This window comes from Ambystoma mexicanum, chromosome 3p (assembly GCF_040938575.1).
Source record: "Ambystoma mexicanum isolate Mex_15411 chromosome 3p, UKY_AmexF1_1, whole genome shotgun sequence".
NCBI lineage: Eukaryota > Metazoa > Chordata > Amphibia > Caudata > Ambystomatidae > Ambystoma > Ambystoma mexicanum.
In genome coordinates, this window is record NC_090925.1 from 909,077,348 (window position 1) to 909,094,706 (window position 17,359).

Here is a 17,359-nt window from a genome sequence, read left to right on the forward strand (position 1 = left end):
ACGGTACGCCTCTTGCTTTTCCCTCAGCTGTCTTTTCGCCACGGCCATCTTCTCTTCCCATTGAAGACTTTACAAATCAAATTCCTATAAATGCGGAAGAAGCGTCATCAAAAAATACTCCCTTGTCTCCACCTAGGCGATACTCCATTGAAATTGTCAATAAACTTCTGTTGGATTTGGAGAAAATTAACACCGCCCGTTCTAATTCAAAACAAAATGCAGCTCTAATATTGGCCTCAGCACGTGATTCGAACACTGGGAATGTCAAGGCCAGATTCTGTGTTTGAAAATAATCTCTCTGCTGGGCCTTTCAAACAAAGGCGGCTTGATGATGATGATGGTTCCCCGGAGTTGATAGACTTCCTAATGACCATGCCACCTACGAAAAACCATCTCCTTCTGCCTTTTTTTTCGATTGTCGGCATCGAATAGCTGATATAAATAGTAGGAACAGCGTTGCTCCACTTTCAACAACAGCTGATCAGAATGCTCGGAATAAAGTGTCTGACTGCTCATCTGATGACGATACTTCAGAATCCTCAATTATGGAACGCGAATTTCCCAAGATCTGGAGAACATATTTGAAAATAGCTCCCAGATCCTGTTTTGAGCAGGATCTTGAACAAATTATGAAGAAAACTTCCCAAGAATTGCTACCTGTTTTGATGTCCTCTATGTCAATGACAATATCACTGTTTTTAAAATGATACGAACAAGTTCATGATGGCGTGAAAGATCTGACAATGTTAGTAGCACTCTTAAACACAAAGATGAGTGCCTTGGAGCATGCAAGTACTATGTCCAAGCAATCACTGTGTATATTGGCGGAAAAAGTCGATTGCTGTACCTTTATCTCTAATGAGCAACGATTAAAAGACTTGGATGACAAAAAATTGCTTGCTGAAGTTGCCAAAAAGGCCTTGGGAATTCTACAACAGCAAACTCAAAAATCTAGTGCAAACTTGTTGGCAGAAGTTCCCTTCACCAGGACATGCAGCCCTATCAGGGTTCCCCCGAATTCACCGAACTGCAATAAGGAAGCAAATATGGATGCATCTGTGCCTGGTGAGCCGTCAAGGACTAAAGATACCTTGTTTTCTCCTGCTGCCAAGATTGGTGGAGCTGAAGGCCTTGAAATGGAAAGCAACATTTTCTCTTTCTCTACTGCATTACAGAGCCTTAAACAAAAAGATAATGGTGCCAACTTCGATGTGCAGGAGCCCACCACTTCCAAATTAATCTTTGATATTGCTGATGTACTGGAGCCTGTAACCTCTGGAACAGTTGCTGAGGCCGCTGACACCCTGGGTCCTCAGGAAGAGTTGTTCCCTATATTTAACAGTAAGACTAAACCGAATACAAAACAACTGAATGCAAAAGTCAACCAACAGAAAAAAATCCAAGAATGTAACTAAAAGGAAGCCTTGTTCCATGAATGGCTCCCACAAATTTCTGCGAAATCTGAAAACAATACGTTTTACTTTAAATTCGGACCCACTGAACAACGGGCAAACTGTGGACTTGACCATGCAGGCTAAAAAGGTCCCCTACCCCGAAGCTGAAACGATAAATATCGGATCCCCTCAATCCACAGATAATCTTTTGGATCTTTCAATTTACGATTATGAAGTGGAATCGGAACAATCTGTGAGTAACCATGTCACCGGTGCGACAGATCCTGCTCCCAGTATATTTGGCGAGAGTTTGTCCCCTACTGTTCCTCGTAAAGGGCCTCAACAGAGCTCTCGCCAATGTGTCATTGTGTGTGTGAAAGCAACTCCTGAGGTAATAAATTTAACACAGGAAAGCCCGAAAGTACTCACTTTAGGCGAAAGGTGGAAAAACGTGCATGTTCCTGATTCCGACATATTGTCTGACCTAAGACCTAATAATTCAAACAAGAACTCTAATGCATCTATGAATTCTCCTCCCATTGGTCCTTCTGCAAGTGGTAACAGGTCAGACTTTGTCTCAAGCCTTCTAATTAATGAACGTACTGGCAAGCATGTGCACTTTGCAAAGAGCAAAACAAAGCCGTCTATACTTAAGAAACAGGCTTCAAAATATCAGCTTATACTGGAACGCATTTCGTCCACCAATGATGGCCTCACACTAAAACGGAATAACGTGTTGCGCCTATTCCATTATGTTCCAATCCGCCGCACAATTGAAACGGCGGACATAAGAACTGTGGAATTCTATAAAGAACCCCAAAACGATGGTGTGCGGTTACACATTGTCTCTGGGATTGTGCGTAACATCCTTTTGGAATCTGCCTCTGTACTACTGTCAATGGGCTTCGACATATGAGATGAGCCAATGCTAAACAAAGTCTATGTATCCACCAGATGTTCCTTTAGCTCCAAAGAGGACAGTATCACCCATTCTCCATCAGCACAGTTGTGTCTCATCGGAGTCTATTGTTCCAGAAACATTGCAATCATCATCAGGTCCTATGAAAAAAGTACTTATGGACCCTAAGCTGCCTTTGAATCCCCTGAACACAACCTTAATGGGTGATCAAATCCAAATGACTTTCTCTTGTGATGACCTCACTGCAAAAACTAGCAATACCTCGACCTTTAATAGCGTGGACACAACTAAACCTAATGAATGGGACTGGGTCGCTAGATCATTGGCATGGTCGCATCAAAGTTAACATGCAACCCCTGAAATTCAAACCTCTCTGGCTATAGCCTAATGGAATTCTCGTTGATTCAGTCACTTGTTCCAATATTCTTGGCTTGCCGGGTTGGACATTGTGGGTTTACAGGAGACATGGCTCGCTCAGTCTCCTGTGTGCAATGAATTTGAAACATCCATAAACCCTGCCATCCTTAAAATAACAGGAAGACCCATGGCTGGTTTATTGACCATGATAAGAAAACGTTTGGGATACAAAATTATAGAAGCCATAAACATAACATCTTACACCCAGTTGGTCACTGTTAAATCGGAGCTCACTGTGAAACAACCCTCGGATATCATTTTCATCATCAATGTGTATTGGCAACATAAAGCCATCAGTGTAACCAAATTCATTGACTATGTTTCCTTCCACGACTATTGACACTATCAATGAAAAGGAACTTTCACCAAACATATTGTTATGTGGCAATTTAAATATTGACTGCTTAAAAGTCCAATTTAAGCTGTTGGATAGCAAATCGCTGAACTCTAATGACGTACAATCTTGGATTGCTGAAATGTCCGCAAGAGGAATGATTATGCTGAATGGATGCACAAATGGAGACGTTCCAGCAAAAACGACTTGGAAAAGGCTGAACCAGAAATCAAACCTCGACTACTTCTACGCGTCAGACAAATTGCATGTTCGTGTTCAATCCCATAATGTTATTGATAAAGCTGAAAGCGATCATAACCTCTTAAAATTGACAATCAGCGCGGCTGTCAAAACATGCGCACACTGGGATCACAAAGTCACAGTAGAATCCAACAGAATTCGTCTGCGTCTTGAAAATAAGGAGGTCAGGTCATTAACTCAAGCCTTTTCAGCGGAATCTGTCCAAATCGAATACCAACAACTTTTAAAACAATACAAGGAAACTAACAATGGCCTCCGGCGTCAACATTTTCAACAAACTCAGTCTTCTGATCTGAACATCTTGAAACGTAAACGTCAGATGAGAATTGAGATTCAACGCTGCTCAAGAGTTCCGCTCAGCGTTTACCTCTTGCAAAAGAAAAAATTAAAAAATAAAACAGTCCTACAAAAACTGGTTAAAAGCTCATAGAGCGTATCTTCTTCAACAAGATGCAGAAGACATGCTATCTAAATTGCAAATAAAACCATGCGAGACTTTTGGAGCCTTATAAATAGCTCTAGTACTCCTGGGGATGCACTGGTAGAAAATATGTATCCGAGGAAAATTGGATAAACCATTACACACAACTTTATCGTAAAAAAAGGTGAAATTGAAGAATTCCATTCTTATGATCTAAACCAGTGGGACTTTACAGAAACCTGACATCTTAGAAATCATCACTAACTTAAGTTCATCTTGAGCCCCTGCATCCAACGGTTTGACCAACTTCACTCTGAAGCAAAATCCTGTCGAGTGGGCTGAGCTTTGTCACCAACTCTTTACAAAGATTGCTTCCACTGCTACAACTCCAACTTCATGGAAAAGCGCAATTATTGTGCCCATCTTTAAAAGGGGCAACCGTGCAGACCCAAGTCAATATCGTCCAATCGCTCAACGTTTTGGGGAAAATCTATGCGACCCTTTTGCAACGTGATTTGCAGAGGTGGACTGTGTCCAGTAAGCATATAGACACCAGACAAATTGGGTTTATAAAAGGCGTGGGATGTAGCCTAAATCTCCTGATAATTAATCTTTTAAAAATTGACAACTTGCAAAATGGTGGTAAAATCTACATTGCTTCTATAGATCTATCACATGCTTTTGATAGTATCGACCGCCAGATCCTATGGAATACGTTGCTGAAATGGAACTGCCCAGCAAGTCTATTCTTAGCTATCAAGGACCTCCATACCAACACAAATATAAGAATCAGACTTGATAGAATGTGAAGGTTTTCATCTGCCATTCAAACCTTTTGTGGGGTTAAACAAGGCTGCCCCCTAGCTGCCATAATCTTTAACCTTTTTTTGTCTGACGTCGAACTAAGTTTAAAGGAAGCCGCTTAATTTCCTCCTAAAATCAACAGTATCCATATTGGCCATATGATTTATGCTGACAATCTCATTTTGGTTGACTCTCGCCAATTGGGTTGCAACGTAGTTTGAATGCTCTTGAAAACTATGTGAAAGAAAATGCACTAGTTGTAAATACCACCAAATCTGAGATCCTAGTGCTACAAAATCTACAGGGATCACGTGCGCAAAGCAGACACAAATTCAGGTGGTATTTGGGTAATAAAATGCTGGCAACCACATCACAAATTAAATACCTGGGAACTGCCTTCAACTCAAACATAAATGACGCTCCTTGGGTTCATAACATCAAAATGAAATGCAAAAAACTGGCAATTCAAGCTGCCTGGCGTAATAAAAAATATGGTAAATTTTCAATTTTGCCAGTATTATTATTCTATAAACAAAAAGCTGTTCCTGCTCTCATGTATGGCACAGAAAGTGCCTTGGGATGTCACTTTGAGACATGGAACAGGAATAGTTGGAAAACACGTTCTGGTCTCGCGTCCTTTGTCTCCCGAAAGGCACCCCAGCAGCCTGCATTAGTTAGGAGTTTAGCTTGACCTCGCTTAATGCAAGAGCGTATTGGCTAAAGCTTAATCTCCATCAAAAGGTATCAATGGCATCGCAATGCCCACAGTTTGAGATACTGAATCCAGCAAACAAAAAGAAGACTTTGTCTGTTCTCTCAATGTGGGTTGAGCGCTCCAAAGAAATGCTGCTGGAACTTGACACAGATCTGATCACCTTGCAGACTAACCCCAATTACGTTAAGAAAAAACTTTGGATGCAGGATTGGATTCTAACAGGCGATCAAAGTCGCAAACACTGATTACTGAAAAACGTGACAATGCAAGAAAGAAGAGTCAACGAAATTCAAAACTATCTAATAAAATTCCCGGACCAACATTGAAGGAGACTTTACATGAAATTTCGCTTGAACCTTTTTCAGACCAGAGAACGCACAAACTTATGGGCGAAAGCTGCCGCAAAAACAGAACTATGTAGACTGTGCAAAGGTATGGAGGAAACACTCAAACATCTGATAATGTTGTGTCCCGCTTTAAACACTTAACGGGCAAATCATTTAGGGCTTTTTATTAGAGCAAGACCATCCTTAACCCTAGAAGACTGGTGGCAAGTCCTTTTCGACGAAACTGACCGAAAGCTAACAATAGCTCTAACTTTCTTTCTGGAAAAAAATCATTCCATGGGGCTCTTTGATTGAGTCTTGAACTGTAGGAGCGTGATCAAAATAGATGAAGCTTCCTGGACTTGTAATCGTTGATATGTAACTCCTGGGATGGTCTTGTGGTTTTTTGTGGTCTCTGTGTAAATATGAAATGTATGTATTTTATGTACTCTGTACATTTTTCTGTTCTTTCCTTTAAAGGTTTGTAATAAAGCAACAAAAAAAATAAAAGAAAAAAGAAGACCCCAATTCATGTCTCCCGCCCCCCTCCCACACCTTGTGCCATCATTTTTCTGGGCAGAACACACTCCATCAAGCCATGCCTCCATTAGCAGATGCTTGCCAGTGTTTTTCTATTTGTTGCAGAAACACTAAAGCAGAACGGCGAACCAGCAAATACCCCAAAGAAAGAGCTGATCCAGTGTCTAGCAACCTTCAAAAGAAACCCAAGACTCAATCACCACTGATGCATGTAGCCATGGAAATTGAGAAGCCCAAAGGACAACAGAAGCTGCTGCAACCTTACGGTTTGATGCCAAACATGGAGAACTGCAGGCCATGTTAAAAGGTGAGCCGGGACGTTCAAAGGGTATTTGACCCTCACCACCACTACACCTACTTGTGGGAGCAAAGAACCAAAGCCCCACTATACGAACTACAAAGAAGGGAACAGTATAAAAGCGGAAGGAGAAGTAACATCAATGGGTGGAGGCAAGACCTAGGGGAGACGAGAGAGCGAACGTTGAAGGGACAGGAGACTGGTGGGATGAGTGAGGTGAAGTGGACAAGAGGAAAAGAGAAGGAGAGGTGAGACACGGCACGCTAGATGGGGAGCCAGAAGATAACCGAGCATTTGTAAGGTACAATCTCCAAAATTCCCGGTAGACTACTAACCATTGAATAATGTAGGGAAAGTTAGTAAGTACCTGAGGGAGTTAAGCAAGATAAGTTGTTTGGACCTTTAGGTCCTCACCACCAGCAGAATTTAGAATTAGACAGTAGTGGACACATTCTCCTATACAAGTGCAAATGGAAGGAGTGCATAAAATGCGCTATTTCATTTGTGCTCATTGCCGAAACGCACAGGCCACCTTATACTCAAATATGGCCTGCACATTTCAGCAGTGGCACAAAGATGTGCTGTCCAGCCCCTTTGCACACATTAGTGTCAGGAGCGTGCTCCCGACATTAATGTAGGCTTGGCTCCCAGAAACTACGTGGTTGCTGGGAGCACTTTTCATGGGCCCGTCTCTGTGAAATGATCGGAAAAAAAATGATTTTCATCCCCAACACTTGCAAAAAATCATGACATGTCAGAAAGGACCCTGCCATGATTTGAGCATTCCCCAGCGACAGGGGCTGACTTTCTGGGCATTTAAAACTGCATCCGGTTTGTGTAATCAGGATGCACTTTTAAATGTTGCGGAAAGCCCCCTCTTTGGGCAGATGCCCTCATTCAGATGCCCTTTGTGAACTGGGCTGATCATTTTCTTGGGGCAAGTGCGGAGATGCGCTAGGGCATCTCCTCACTTGCATCCCCAACAAGTTTTGAGAATCTGGCCCTCGGGGTCAATCTTCTGTAGTAGCTAACTAACCTGGGGTCAGGGACACCTGAGTTAGGGTGGCAGAGCGACTCAAGTCAAGAGAGGGAGGGGCGGGCCTACCACCCACAAGAACATGAAAAACCCTTGAGCCACCGCGGAGACTGGGAGGGGTGTTTGTGCCATCTGTGAGAATTGGCACACTAAGCTTCATCCAGGCAAAAATTCTGGGCAAATCAGTATAAAGTGTGGCATGTAAGGCAGTAAAATGCTGTGTTACTCAGCCTTTATACCGTGCCAGTCCCCACCATAGTGGTCTCACAGCGCTGACACTTGCCTGAAGTGTGGTGCACTGTGTCCCTGCCAGGGGCCTCCAGATGAGTCTGTGGAGAAGTGGAACAGCGAATAGTACTGGCGGGGCATCATATTTTAGACAATCACGAGAGAGTGGCAACAGTGGGACAACCCCAAGGGAGATGCAAGAAATCTTTAACTTATGCATGGAAATAGTCTATCCTTTTATTTATTATTATTATTACTATTTTATTTTAAAGGCACATCTTTTTACTTTATTAAGTTACATTAAATAGGCACATAATATGACAGGACAAGTGTAGGAGCAGGGAGGATGCCCACTGGCTCCCACCACCCAGGCTACATGGTTTCAACTGCCTTAGGTGGAACACTCACACACAACAACATTCCAACTCATCCAACAAAGTCTATCTTAACTAAGCGACTTATGATTTGCCAGATGTACAAACTTGAAATGTGTTAACTTGTGCCTGTAGTTCATCGAGACTAGTTTAATTGGATTACAAATGGATGTCCATTTGCCTTCTTCAATGCTTAAGCGATGCTCCCACCTCATCCTAGAGGTCTCACAGACTGTATGAATATCCTTAGAATAAAGGGTATATAAACCAAGAGCCAATTTAGCCTCTCCCCAGTCCTCAGTCATCTCATTAAGCAGGAGTCGTGAAGATTTCCACTTATGGAATCCATGTCAATAGCCCTTCAAAGCAGCGTTCAGTCTAAAAAACAATCGCAATTCAACAGCTGTCTTACCCCCTCTTGGGTTTATATTCCTCCACGGATAGGAGCGTCAACATGGGAAAATCCCCAAAGTACATATTCTCATTTTGGCCATAAAACAGTTGATAAAAAGAGTTTTGAATGTGATGGACAATCCTTGGACTCTAACAGTATTAAAGTGTATAATGTGACTTTAATGTCACACTATTTGGCGAGTGTCTCCAAGGCCCAGCACAGAGTGCATCACATTTGTCTCCCTTCGCTGAACTCGGACACCTATCACCACACATGCCCGTATGCTGGCAAGAGCAATTACCTTCCTGTTGTAACCATGCAATCTATAGCCAGATAATGAGCCTGCCCTACCAGGTGATACCTCTCCAAGTCTGACGTGCCAAGATCTCCTCTCCGCCCGTCATATGGGAGGGGCAGCACCTTCCAGGTTATCCTAGCCTGTTTTCCAGCATGTATAAGCTGGAGCAGAAGTGTGCGCATGTGACCAAAAACACTGATTGTCCCTCAACATTAGTGATACGCCCAAACAAAGCCACCGAAGCACAATTATAATCTTTATAAAGGGATATCCTTCCAATAACGGACAGCAGAAGCTTTAGCCATGTATTCACAGAGTCCCTGAGTGACTAACACGCAACTCCCTAATTACACTGAAGCAATAGTTTCTGGTTCCTGCACACCTGGATAACTAAGTGTTTTATGGTATTACACAACCACGGAAAACGATCTAAACCTTCAGAGCCCATTGCTGCCTCAGTAAAAGGAAACTTTTCAGATATATTGATTGATTGATTTTTAGTCGCAGAGATGGTCTCTTTCTGAGCCAGGAGGAGGCCACTCTTCTGTGGAAGCAACTGCTCTCTTATTTATTTTTATTTATTTATTTCTATAGCGCTATAACCCACAGGCATCAGGGCACATTCCAAATACACAGGGAACACCAGAAAGAAGACAGGACGGTAGAGCATATTTACTGGGCCTGAGTTGGTTACTTTACAAAATCCCTAACTGCTGGATAGATCCATTGTTTGAACAACAGTGTATTCAATGTCCTTCTAAAAGATAGGCAGTTGGGTTCTAGTCTTAGGATATTTGGGAGCTCATTCCACTTGGATGACGCTTTAATCAGGAAGGCACACCCAAGTACATTTGCTTTTTTGGATTGAATTACTTTCACAAACCCTTGTGCCTTGGATCTCAAAGTGCGGCCAGGTTTGTATGTAGTGATTTGTTTTTTTTAGGTAAGCGGTGGCGGATCCAAAGATACAGTGATGGACAATGGTCATTGCTTTGAATGTAATGCGGTCTTCCATGGCTAACCAATGAAGAGACTTTGTCCTCTGTGATGTGTTCCCGTCTCTTTTTCCTAGTGATTGTCCTCACCACATCATTCTGAATGATCTGACATTGAGGCATTTTCTGTTGGCTCCTACCAGCAGCGCATTCCTGTAGTCCAATCTAGATAACATTGGGGCTCTGGCGATAATGGTACCGTTTTGTTTGCGCAGTACTGGCCTGATGCGTCTGAGCAGCCTCTGGTGGTATCAGCAACTGTTTTTTTTTGGTATGTTACATGGGCGCCAGCTCCCAAGGATGCGTGTAGGTAGACACCTAGTGTCTTCACCTTGCCAGAGTGTCTAGTTTTGCCCTGACATGAGTGGATCATGAGCTCAGTCTTGCTTCCGTTGAGGCAAAGCCAGTTTGTTTTCATCCAGGCTTCAATGGCACTGTAGATATAAGTGAGTTTATTGTCAGTAGCATGGCAGCCGGTCAATTAAATGAGTAATTGTTTGTCATCCGCGAAATTTGTAAAAAAAGACCCCTAGATGGTTAATAGGGTACATAGACACCGCAGGTAGAGATTAAACAAAAGAGACTATAAACGTGCCCCCTGGGGTACGCCACATTTTATAAGTCAGGGTAAGGAGAAATTATCTCGAGCAATAGAGCACCCGGCTCCTAATGTTACACACACCTGAGGGATAACATTCATTCTCGTAAGAGAGATTTGTTTTCCTTGCTCAGTAGGCGATTCTGTGACAAAAATGTCCACAATCTGTAAAAAAAATACGAACATCTGTATTCGGCTGGATAGTGAAATCCCCCCGTTCAATGGTCGAACACATACATTTCATGTTCTCTATTTGATCCACCAACCATGAAAGAGAATTCTTTAAACTGGGTAAACTGCATTTATTTTCAAAATGTTTCATTTAAATATTTCTAAACTAAACACGGTTAATTTAGATAGGCCTTTCCGTGACGAAACACCGAAGCAGGAAACAGGAAACGCATGTACCGTTCTGCCGTTTAGTTATTCGAAGTATCGTGCTCTAGCCTCCAGGAATCCAGAATGGGAGAACCACCCACACACCGAGAGGAGTCGAAGCGCCAGGAGGCACACCAATGGTAGAGCACTCTAGGAATGACATGTAATATGACATGGTCTACACAGGTAATATATGGTCTCACTTTCTGAGCACTTTTGCTTTCTTGACCTCTTTTTGAGCTTGCCGAACCGTAAACTAAGTGCGTAAAAGCCTGTAAGGTTGGTATGGGTAATTTTCTTAATTGTTATGGTGCAGAGGAGGGGCAGAACGTAACGTACGTTTCTGCCGCGCCCTTCCTCTCTGCCATACACAATCACCAGCATTTGCCCCAGCATGGATTTTCATGCCTGTTCCAATGCTGGGGATTCCTATGCAGATGGACTGCATAGGAATCTATTGTAAACACTGCGCGTTTACTTAATTTGCACAAACGTGTATGCTGCGTTTTTCCCATGCCATTTGCACTATGCCATGCAAATGATGAAAATGTGTGAAGGCATACACATAACGGTTCCCTGCCACCAAGTGACGGGATACTCGGAAAATGAGCTGCGTTGCGTCTGCAGAGGGACTTCACAGTCTGCCAATCCTCCGTCTGCCCTCCACACAGAGACAGTACGCGGCCTCTTGTCATACACTTGGTTTTTCAGAACTAGTACTCGTCTACATCTGTTCTGGGCCAATCCAGCCTGACCAATCTCTCACTGAGCTATTACCATAGGCCCTAACTGAAGTTTTGCATTGCCATGCCTTTCACTGTTCTTTTGTCACTCCTGTTACATGACATGCACACCTGCTTTTACCTCAATTTCTATTCTAATGAGGCAATATACCAGAGGTGGTGGGCCGACCCTGTAGATAGGAGCCCACCACCCAAGTTAAGGGCTTGAACGTAGCTGAGTTGGTGGCGATTGCATTGGCGATTGATAGGGTGTGCGAGTTGGGGTTTGAGAAGGTGGTGGTGTTTTCCGATTCATTGAGTGGGTTGCAGGCGATTGTGGCAGGGGATGGGGATAGGAAGGATGTGATTTTGGACATCAGGAGGAAGATTGATCAGTGTGTGCGTGGGGGGGGGATGGATCTGGAGTTGGTGTGGGTCCCCAGTCACAGTGGCATTTTGGGTAATGAGTTGGTGGATTTGGCGGGCGGGTGCGGGTATGAGGAGAGGAGCGGTTGATGTGAGGATACCTTTGAGTGTGGATGAGGTGAAGGCTGTGGTGGTGAAGCAGATTATGGATGAGTGGCAGGAGAGGTGGGAGAGTGGGGTGAAGGGCAGGTGGATGTTTGGTGTTCGTGAGAAAGTGTCTGTGAAGGTGGATGCAGGGAAACTGGAATGGAGGGGGACGGAGGAGGTGATGCTGAACCGGTTGGGGATAGGGCATGTGGGGCTGAATGACAGTCTGTTTCGAGTGGGGAAGCGTGAGTCAAGGGACCGTGCAGTGTATGGGGTGCCTGAGACTGTGGGACATTTTCTGCTTGCGTGTGTGAGGCATGTTGAGGAGAGAGTTGATGAGGGTTCGGTTGTCTGCGCTGGGAGTGGCTGAACTGAGTGGGAAGGCTTTGCTGGGAGGAGTCGGGGTGAGAGGCAGGGAGAGGAGCAGTGTGCTTCTGGATTTTGTGGGGCAGACGGGGCGGTGGAAGGAGTTATGAGAATGTGAGGGCTGCGTGTAAGATTGGTGGGGTAGGTGCACATCATCCTTTTGGATGGGGATGCGCCTGAGTTGGTCTGCCCACGCATTCGATAATTTGAAGAAGAAGAAGAAGAAGAAGAAGAAGAGCGTAGTGAGGGTCCCTTATGAGGTTGGCCTGCCATGTCGGGGCATATTGCCATTAGCACCCATGTAGTTCACGTAGTTCGCTACACAGGTGCTAATGATTTTTTTTTTAATGGAAAGTATTTTCTCTCTGTGAACGGGACACCTCGCGGCTTTCCGTTCATGGAGAGAAATATACCAAAATGGCCACCATGGAATAGGAAGGCCCTTTTCCATTTCCATGGCGGGCAAACGGAGCAGGGACAGGATCTGCAGGAGCTGAGGCGGCAGGTCCTGCTGCCGCAGCAATCAGATAAGCGGGATTGAGGGAAGGAGAAAAAAGCATGGTTGTTGGGGTGGAAGATGGCGGGCAGGGGAACCGGCCATCAGGCGGCTTGGAATCCAAGCCAACACTAGCAGGGTCAGCCTCCATTCTGTGCCTCCTGATTGCCCAGCTCCCCTGCAGAGGGTACTAATATGTAAAATAATCACCCAGGCCGCGACCCCAGCCACAGGCACTCTTCTGAACTACTACTGACTGTCTGAAACTCGGAAAAAGTAGGAAGACTGACCCGGCAATGTCCTCTGAAGTCATCTGGAATCTCCTGGAGCAGTTTGCCGGTCTCTGGATCCCATACCTGAGGGGTGAGAAGATTGGGGGTTATTTTTACAATCACCAAAACAAGCATGCCAGCTCACACAAGGTGTCCGCACTAGCTGTGTGCTCAGTTAGTCGCATCTCACATCATGCAATCATTTGACATTCAATGAAATCCTTACTTTATTCTTTTAACTTATGTCTTATACTTAATAATGCACTTGCACTTTATATTCCTATTCATGCGCTATCATGCCCCAGGACTACATGCACTGTGGAAATAAGAAATGCTTTTAAATTATGCTAAAGGTTATGTTCTGTGTGCTTATAAGTATGTATAATTATTTTATTGTGGTATATGATTCTTTTATTGCAAATTGTTGTATTTCCTGCCCCCGGTTTATATTAATTTTTTGGCGAAATCAAGTATTTTGACTTGACTTGACAAAACCTTACCCTCAAAAGAATGTCCAAGTTTGGCTTTCCTGTTCTCTGCTGTACATGTGGTACCTCAAGCACTGGGTGTGTGCATAAGATCTACTACAAGCACGTGTTACTTACTCACTGTTAGGACTGGAGTAATCCACAAAAGGCGAGTAGACTCGTGCAAGTGTGAACATAATGCTTTATTTAGGTCTCCGCACAGGATGGGTACGGGAAACCAAGCGTGCGCAGTCCTCTGTAGAATAGAGCGAGGGTTCCTAGATAGCAGAACCCCAAGAAAGAAATGTTTGAGTGATTATCTGATAGAGCACTCGAATACCTCAGAAGCAGGTCTCTTGAGGCTTTAAGCACGATGCATATATGGGTGATCAATGAAGAACATTAGAGTGGTAGGAAAATAAACGTCCCAATGTAGCATGAGGCGATCTAGATTTGGAGGGGTTTCTTCTGGTGAAGCTTTCAGGGATGATTCCAGATATAACGCTGATCGCATGTTAAAACAGATACCATACATGACGTCTTTGAATCTAGTAGAGGTTTTGCTGGAAATACCGGCAAAGTATTATCAACCACCGTCGACTCAGAGGTTCCGCTGGTTTCATAGTGTGTGGCTATACAAGAAGGGCAAATTACCACGAGCGTTAAGAAAAATGAAGTGGGTAGGAAGTGAAGCCTACTAGCTCATCTGCTGGTTTAGCAATACCGGGACCACAAAACTTCAGTCCAGCACGGGAAGACGTGCAACAACGTGACATGGCCACACATGACTGGTCCTTGGTAACATGGTGTATGAGGAACTGTACCCCAAGGGTAGGCTGTAATATTGTATTAGCCAATTTGACCAATTATTTTTGACCATATGGCCCATTTGACTGAATTTAGGCTGTATGAAATGGTCGTACAACCAAAAATTCGGTCAAATGGGCCATACGGTTCTATTATATCAAAAAAGTAGAACGGTACTTGCGGGGGGAGTCTCCCATCACCCTTGCTCGCTATAATGGGAACGGGAGTTGCAGGGGTGTCCCCTGCTTCCAGGACATTGGAAGCGAGGGACTTTTAAAAAACATACAAAAATTTTAAAAACAGAGTGAGGGACACAGGGACAGAACTGACGCTGCCGGGTCAGATGTAAAGCGGACGGTGAAAGGCAAGTGGGAGGAGGGAGGTGCAGATGTATTGGGGAGGGAAGAAGAAGGGGGCAATGGATTAATATGATTTTACCTGTGGCAAAATTGGTTTCACAGCGAAATGGACTACGGTCAAATCCGCTGCGAACAATTATGTCATAGTCAAATCATACCAATCTTATAATATAACAGGGGAAATCTGAAGAAATAATTTTTAGTCCCTTTAAGAACATAAGGAATTCTTGGTGCTGAATGGTGACCATTGTGTCTAAAGGCAATGAAGATACAGTTGCAGACATCGAGCCAATAAGGCTGTCGCCTTTCACGCTAGAAGAGGTGAGATCAGCACTTATGGCTCAAGCAGCAGCGAATGTCCCACGACTAGATTTTATTCCTGTGGATCTCTTACAGTAGGAGACAATTTTATCGGTTCCAACACTCTGAAAGATTACATTCAATTACTGGGGTTGAACTGTTCGATCTTCTTGGAAAAGTTCTGATTTTTAAGAAGGGGAAAAAGGAAACCTGGCAAACCATAGGCCCATTTCCCTTTTGCATGTCGCTGGTAAGGATTTTCCCACAGTCCTTTCAGACAGGATTCAGGGTTAGTAAAGGGAAGGGCTGCTTTATCATCTATTCAGGGGGGGTGCGATGGGGTTGGGCATCAGTCAGAGTCTTTGAAAAATGTTGCTAATAATGAAATATGTTAACCTCTACAATGGGTCCCTACATATGGGCTTTTTGGGCGTGAAGTCAGCCTTCCATTCAATGGATGGGGGTTGCAATGGGACGACCTTAAAAAAGATGGGCAGGATTCAGCCAATGATAGGTCAGATCAAGGCCCTTCGTGATGTACTAAGGGAAGAGTGTGATTTGGCCCTAGTGAGGTGCTATCTGAGGACTTTTTGATAGGTAGGGGCATGAGGCGCGGCTGCGTTCCCACCCTTAGGTTTTTTAACCTGTTTATATAAACAAATGTTCATGGCTGCCTACAGGGCAGAGAAGGAGCTCTTAAATGAAATGGGCAAGTGTATGCATATCCCCATTTTTTTATCTGCAGATGATGCAGTGATTCTCTCCCAGACTGAAAAGAGAGAGGCAGCTTTTCCCAGGCCTAGACGATTATTGCCAGTACAAACATCTTACTGTTAATAACCCCAAAACCAACGTTATGGTTGTAAGGTAACACACTTATTTGAGGTCTACGATTGTGCAGGGTGGGGGGGCGATCTTCATCAAGTGTAATGGTTTAACTATCTGGGAATAAGATTCCCAAATAATGGCTCTTGGAAAGCCCAGGTGGCCAAAAACACTTTGTTCTTTAAAAGGATTGTTGGAGGAATCCTCTGTTTCTGCCGTTGGTCTGAAGGGAATTTAGTTAAAACTACCCTGGAGGCCTCTAGGGAAAAGATGGTGACAGGAGCATTGTATGTGGGGGAATTCTGTGGCTTTGTTCGGTTTGACTTTACAGCAGGCTGAGAATGTCTCAAGATTTTAGTCAAGTTCCTCAGACAACGTCCTCAACCACCTATGAGAAATTGGGAGTAAGACCTCTCGGTGATGAACTGCCTCTAAAACCTCCAACCTTTTAGATCAGATGTTGTGCTTTTCAGGGCCCTACAGTTTATAAGGTTCACTTGAAGGAAATGCAAAAGCAAACAGGATACCAAGATCTTTCCAGGATTTGAACCATGGGACAGGGAGTTGCTAACTGGATTTCAGTTCTCTGGAACGGATCAAAAAAGATGATTTGAGAATACGGATGGGAATTGAAGGGTCTGGCGGTCCTGGAGAAGGCCTCCCAACATCCCAGATATCGGAATATGTTCAGTTAAAACTGGTGAGAGAATGGGAATACTATCTTGATATGATTTTTCACCAAAATGCAAGACCTGCGCATTAGGTTTTGCATTAGTTTACTCCATCATAGGTCAGAGGCAGGGCACTGGAGAGACCAGGATTTAAGTGACTGTCTTTGTGTCTGCGGGACCTCGTTGGAAACTGCTCCCCATTTGTGTTTGTTTTCCCAAATAAGGCCGCCATTGAGCATAAATGGTTGACCCTCTCTCTTTATGAAGCAGGTATAAGACATCTTCAGGTAGCTATTGCATGAGCTAAGAGTACTGCGAGGCAAGTGGTTGTTTTTGCGGTTGCCCAGTTTAGATGGCGATTTAGGGCCCTCAAGAAATGGCGGGTGGCATTATAGGGGTGTATTCAGAATTCAACGATCAGAGATTTCCGTGGACAAATCTGTAAAATGTGTGGCTTGGAAAGAGGGAGAAAGGAATGCGTTTGGTGATTTTAAGCTATTCATTTAAGATGTGTTATTTCTTGCTTATGAGAGGTTGTATTGCCTTATTTTATCTATTCATTTTATATTGTATTATATTGTGTAAAGGGAATTTTTGTAATCACAATTGGAAGCTGATTAATCAGAATGTTACTAAACTGGGGTACAAAGAAAACCAATAATGCTCAGTAGGACAAGAACACAGGGGGGGGGGGTGATTGGATTACCATGGGTCAGTAGTAACCACTTGAAGGTAGCAAGAAAGGAGTCTACCCATGAAGGAGGCTTCAGAGGAGGAAGATGTATGATGTAGATATAGGATGTAGGATGTTTCCTAGCCAGTCAATGCATG

At 43.8% G+C, this 17,359-nt stretch overlaps 1 protein-coding gene across 1 annotated transcript in view; it reads right to left on the reverse strand.

Moving 5' to 3' along the window:
* LOC138581093 (uncharacterized) overlaps positions 1 to 17,359 on the reverse strand; it is a 300,534-nt gene that overhangs the window by 142,167 nt on the left and 141,008 nt on the right. Inside the window, exon 8 of the mRNA XM_069652168.1 lies at positions 13,118 to 13,183. Coding sequence (XP_069508269.1) covers positions 13,118 to 13,183 — 66 coding nt within the window. The remainder of the gene's footprint in view (positions 1 to 13,117; positions 13,184 to 17,359) is intronic.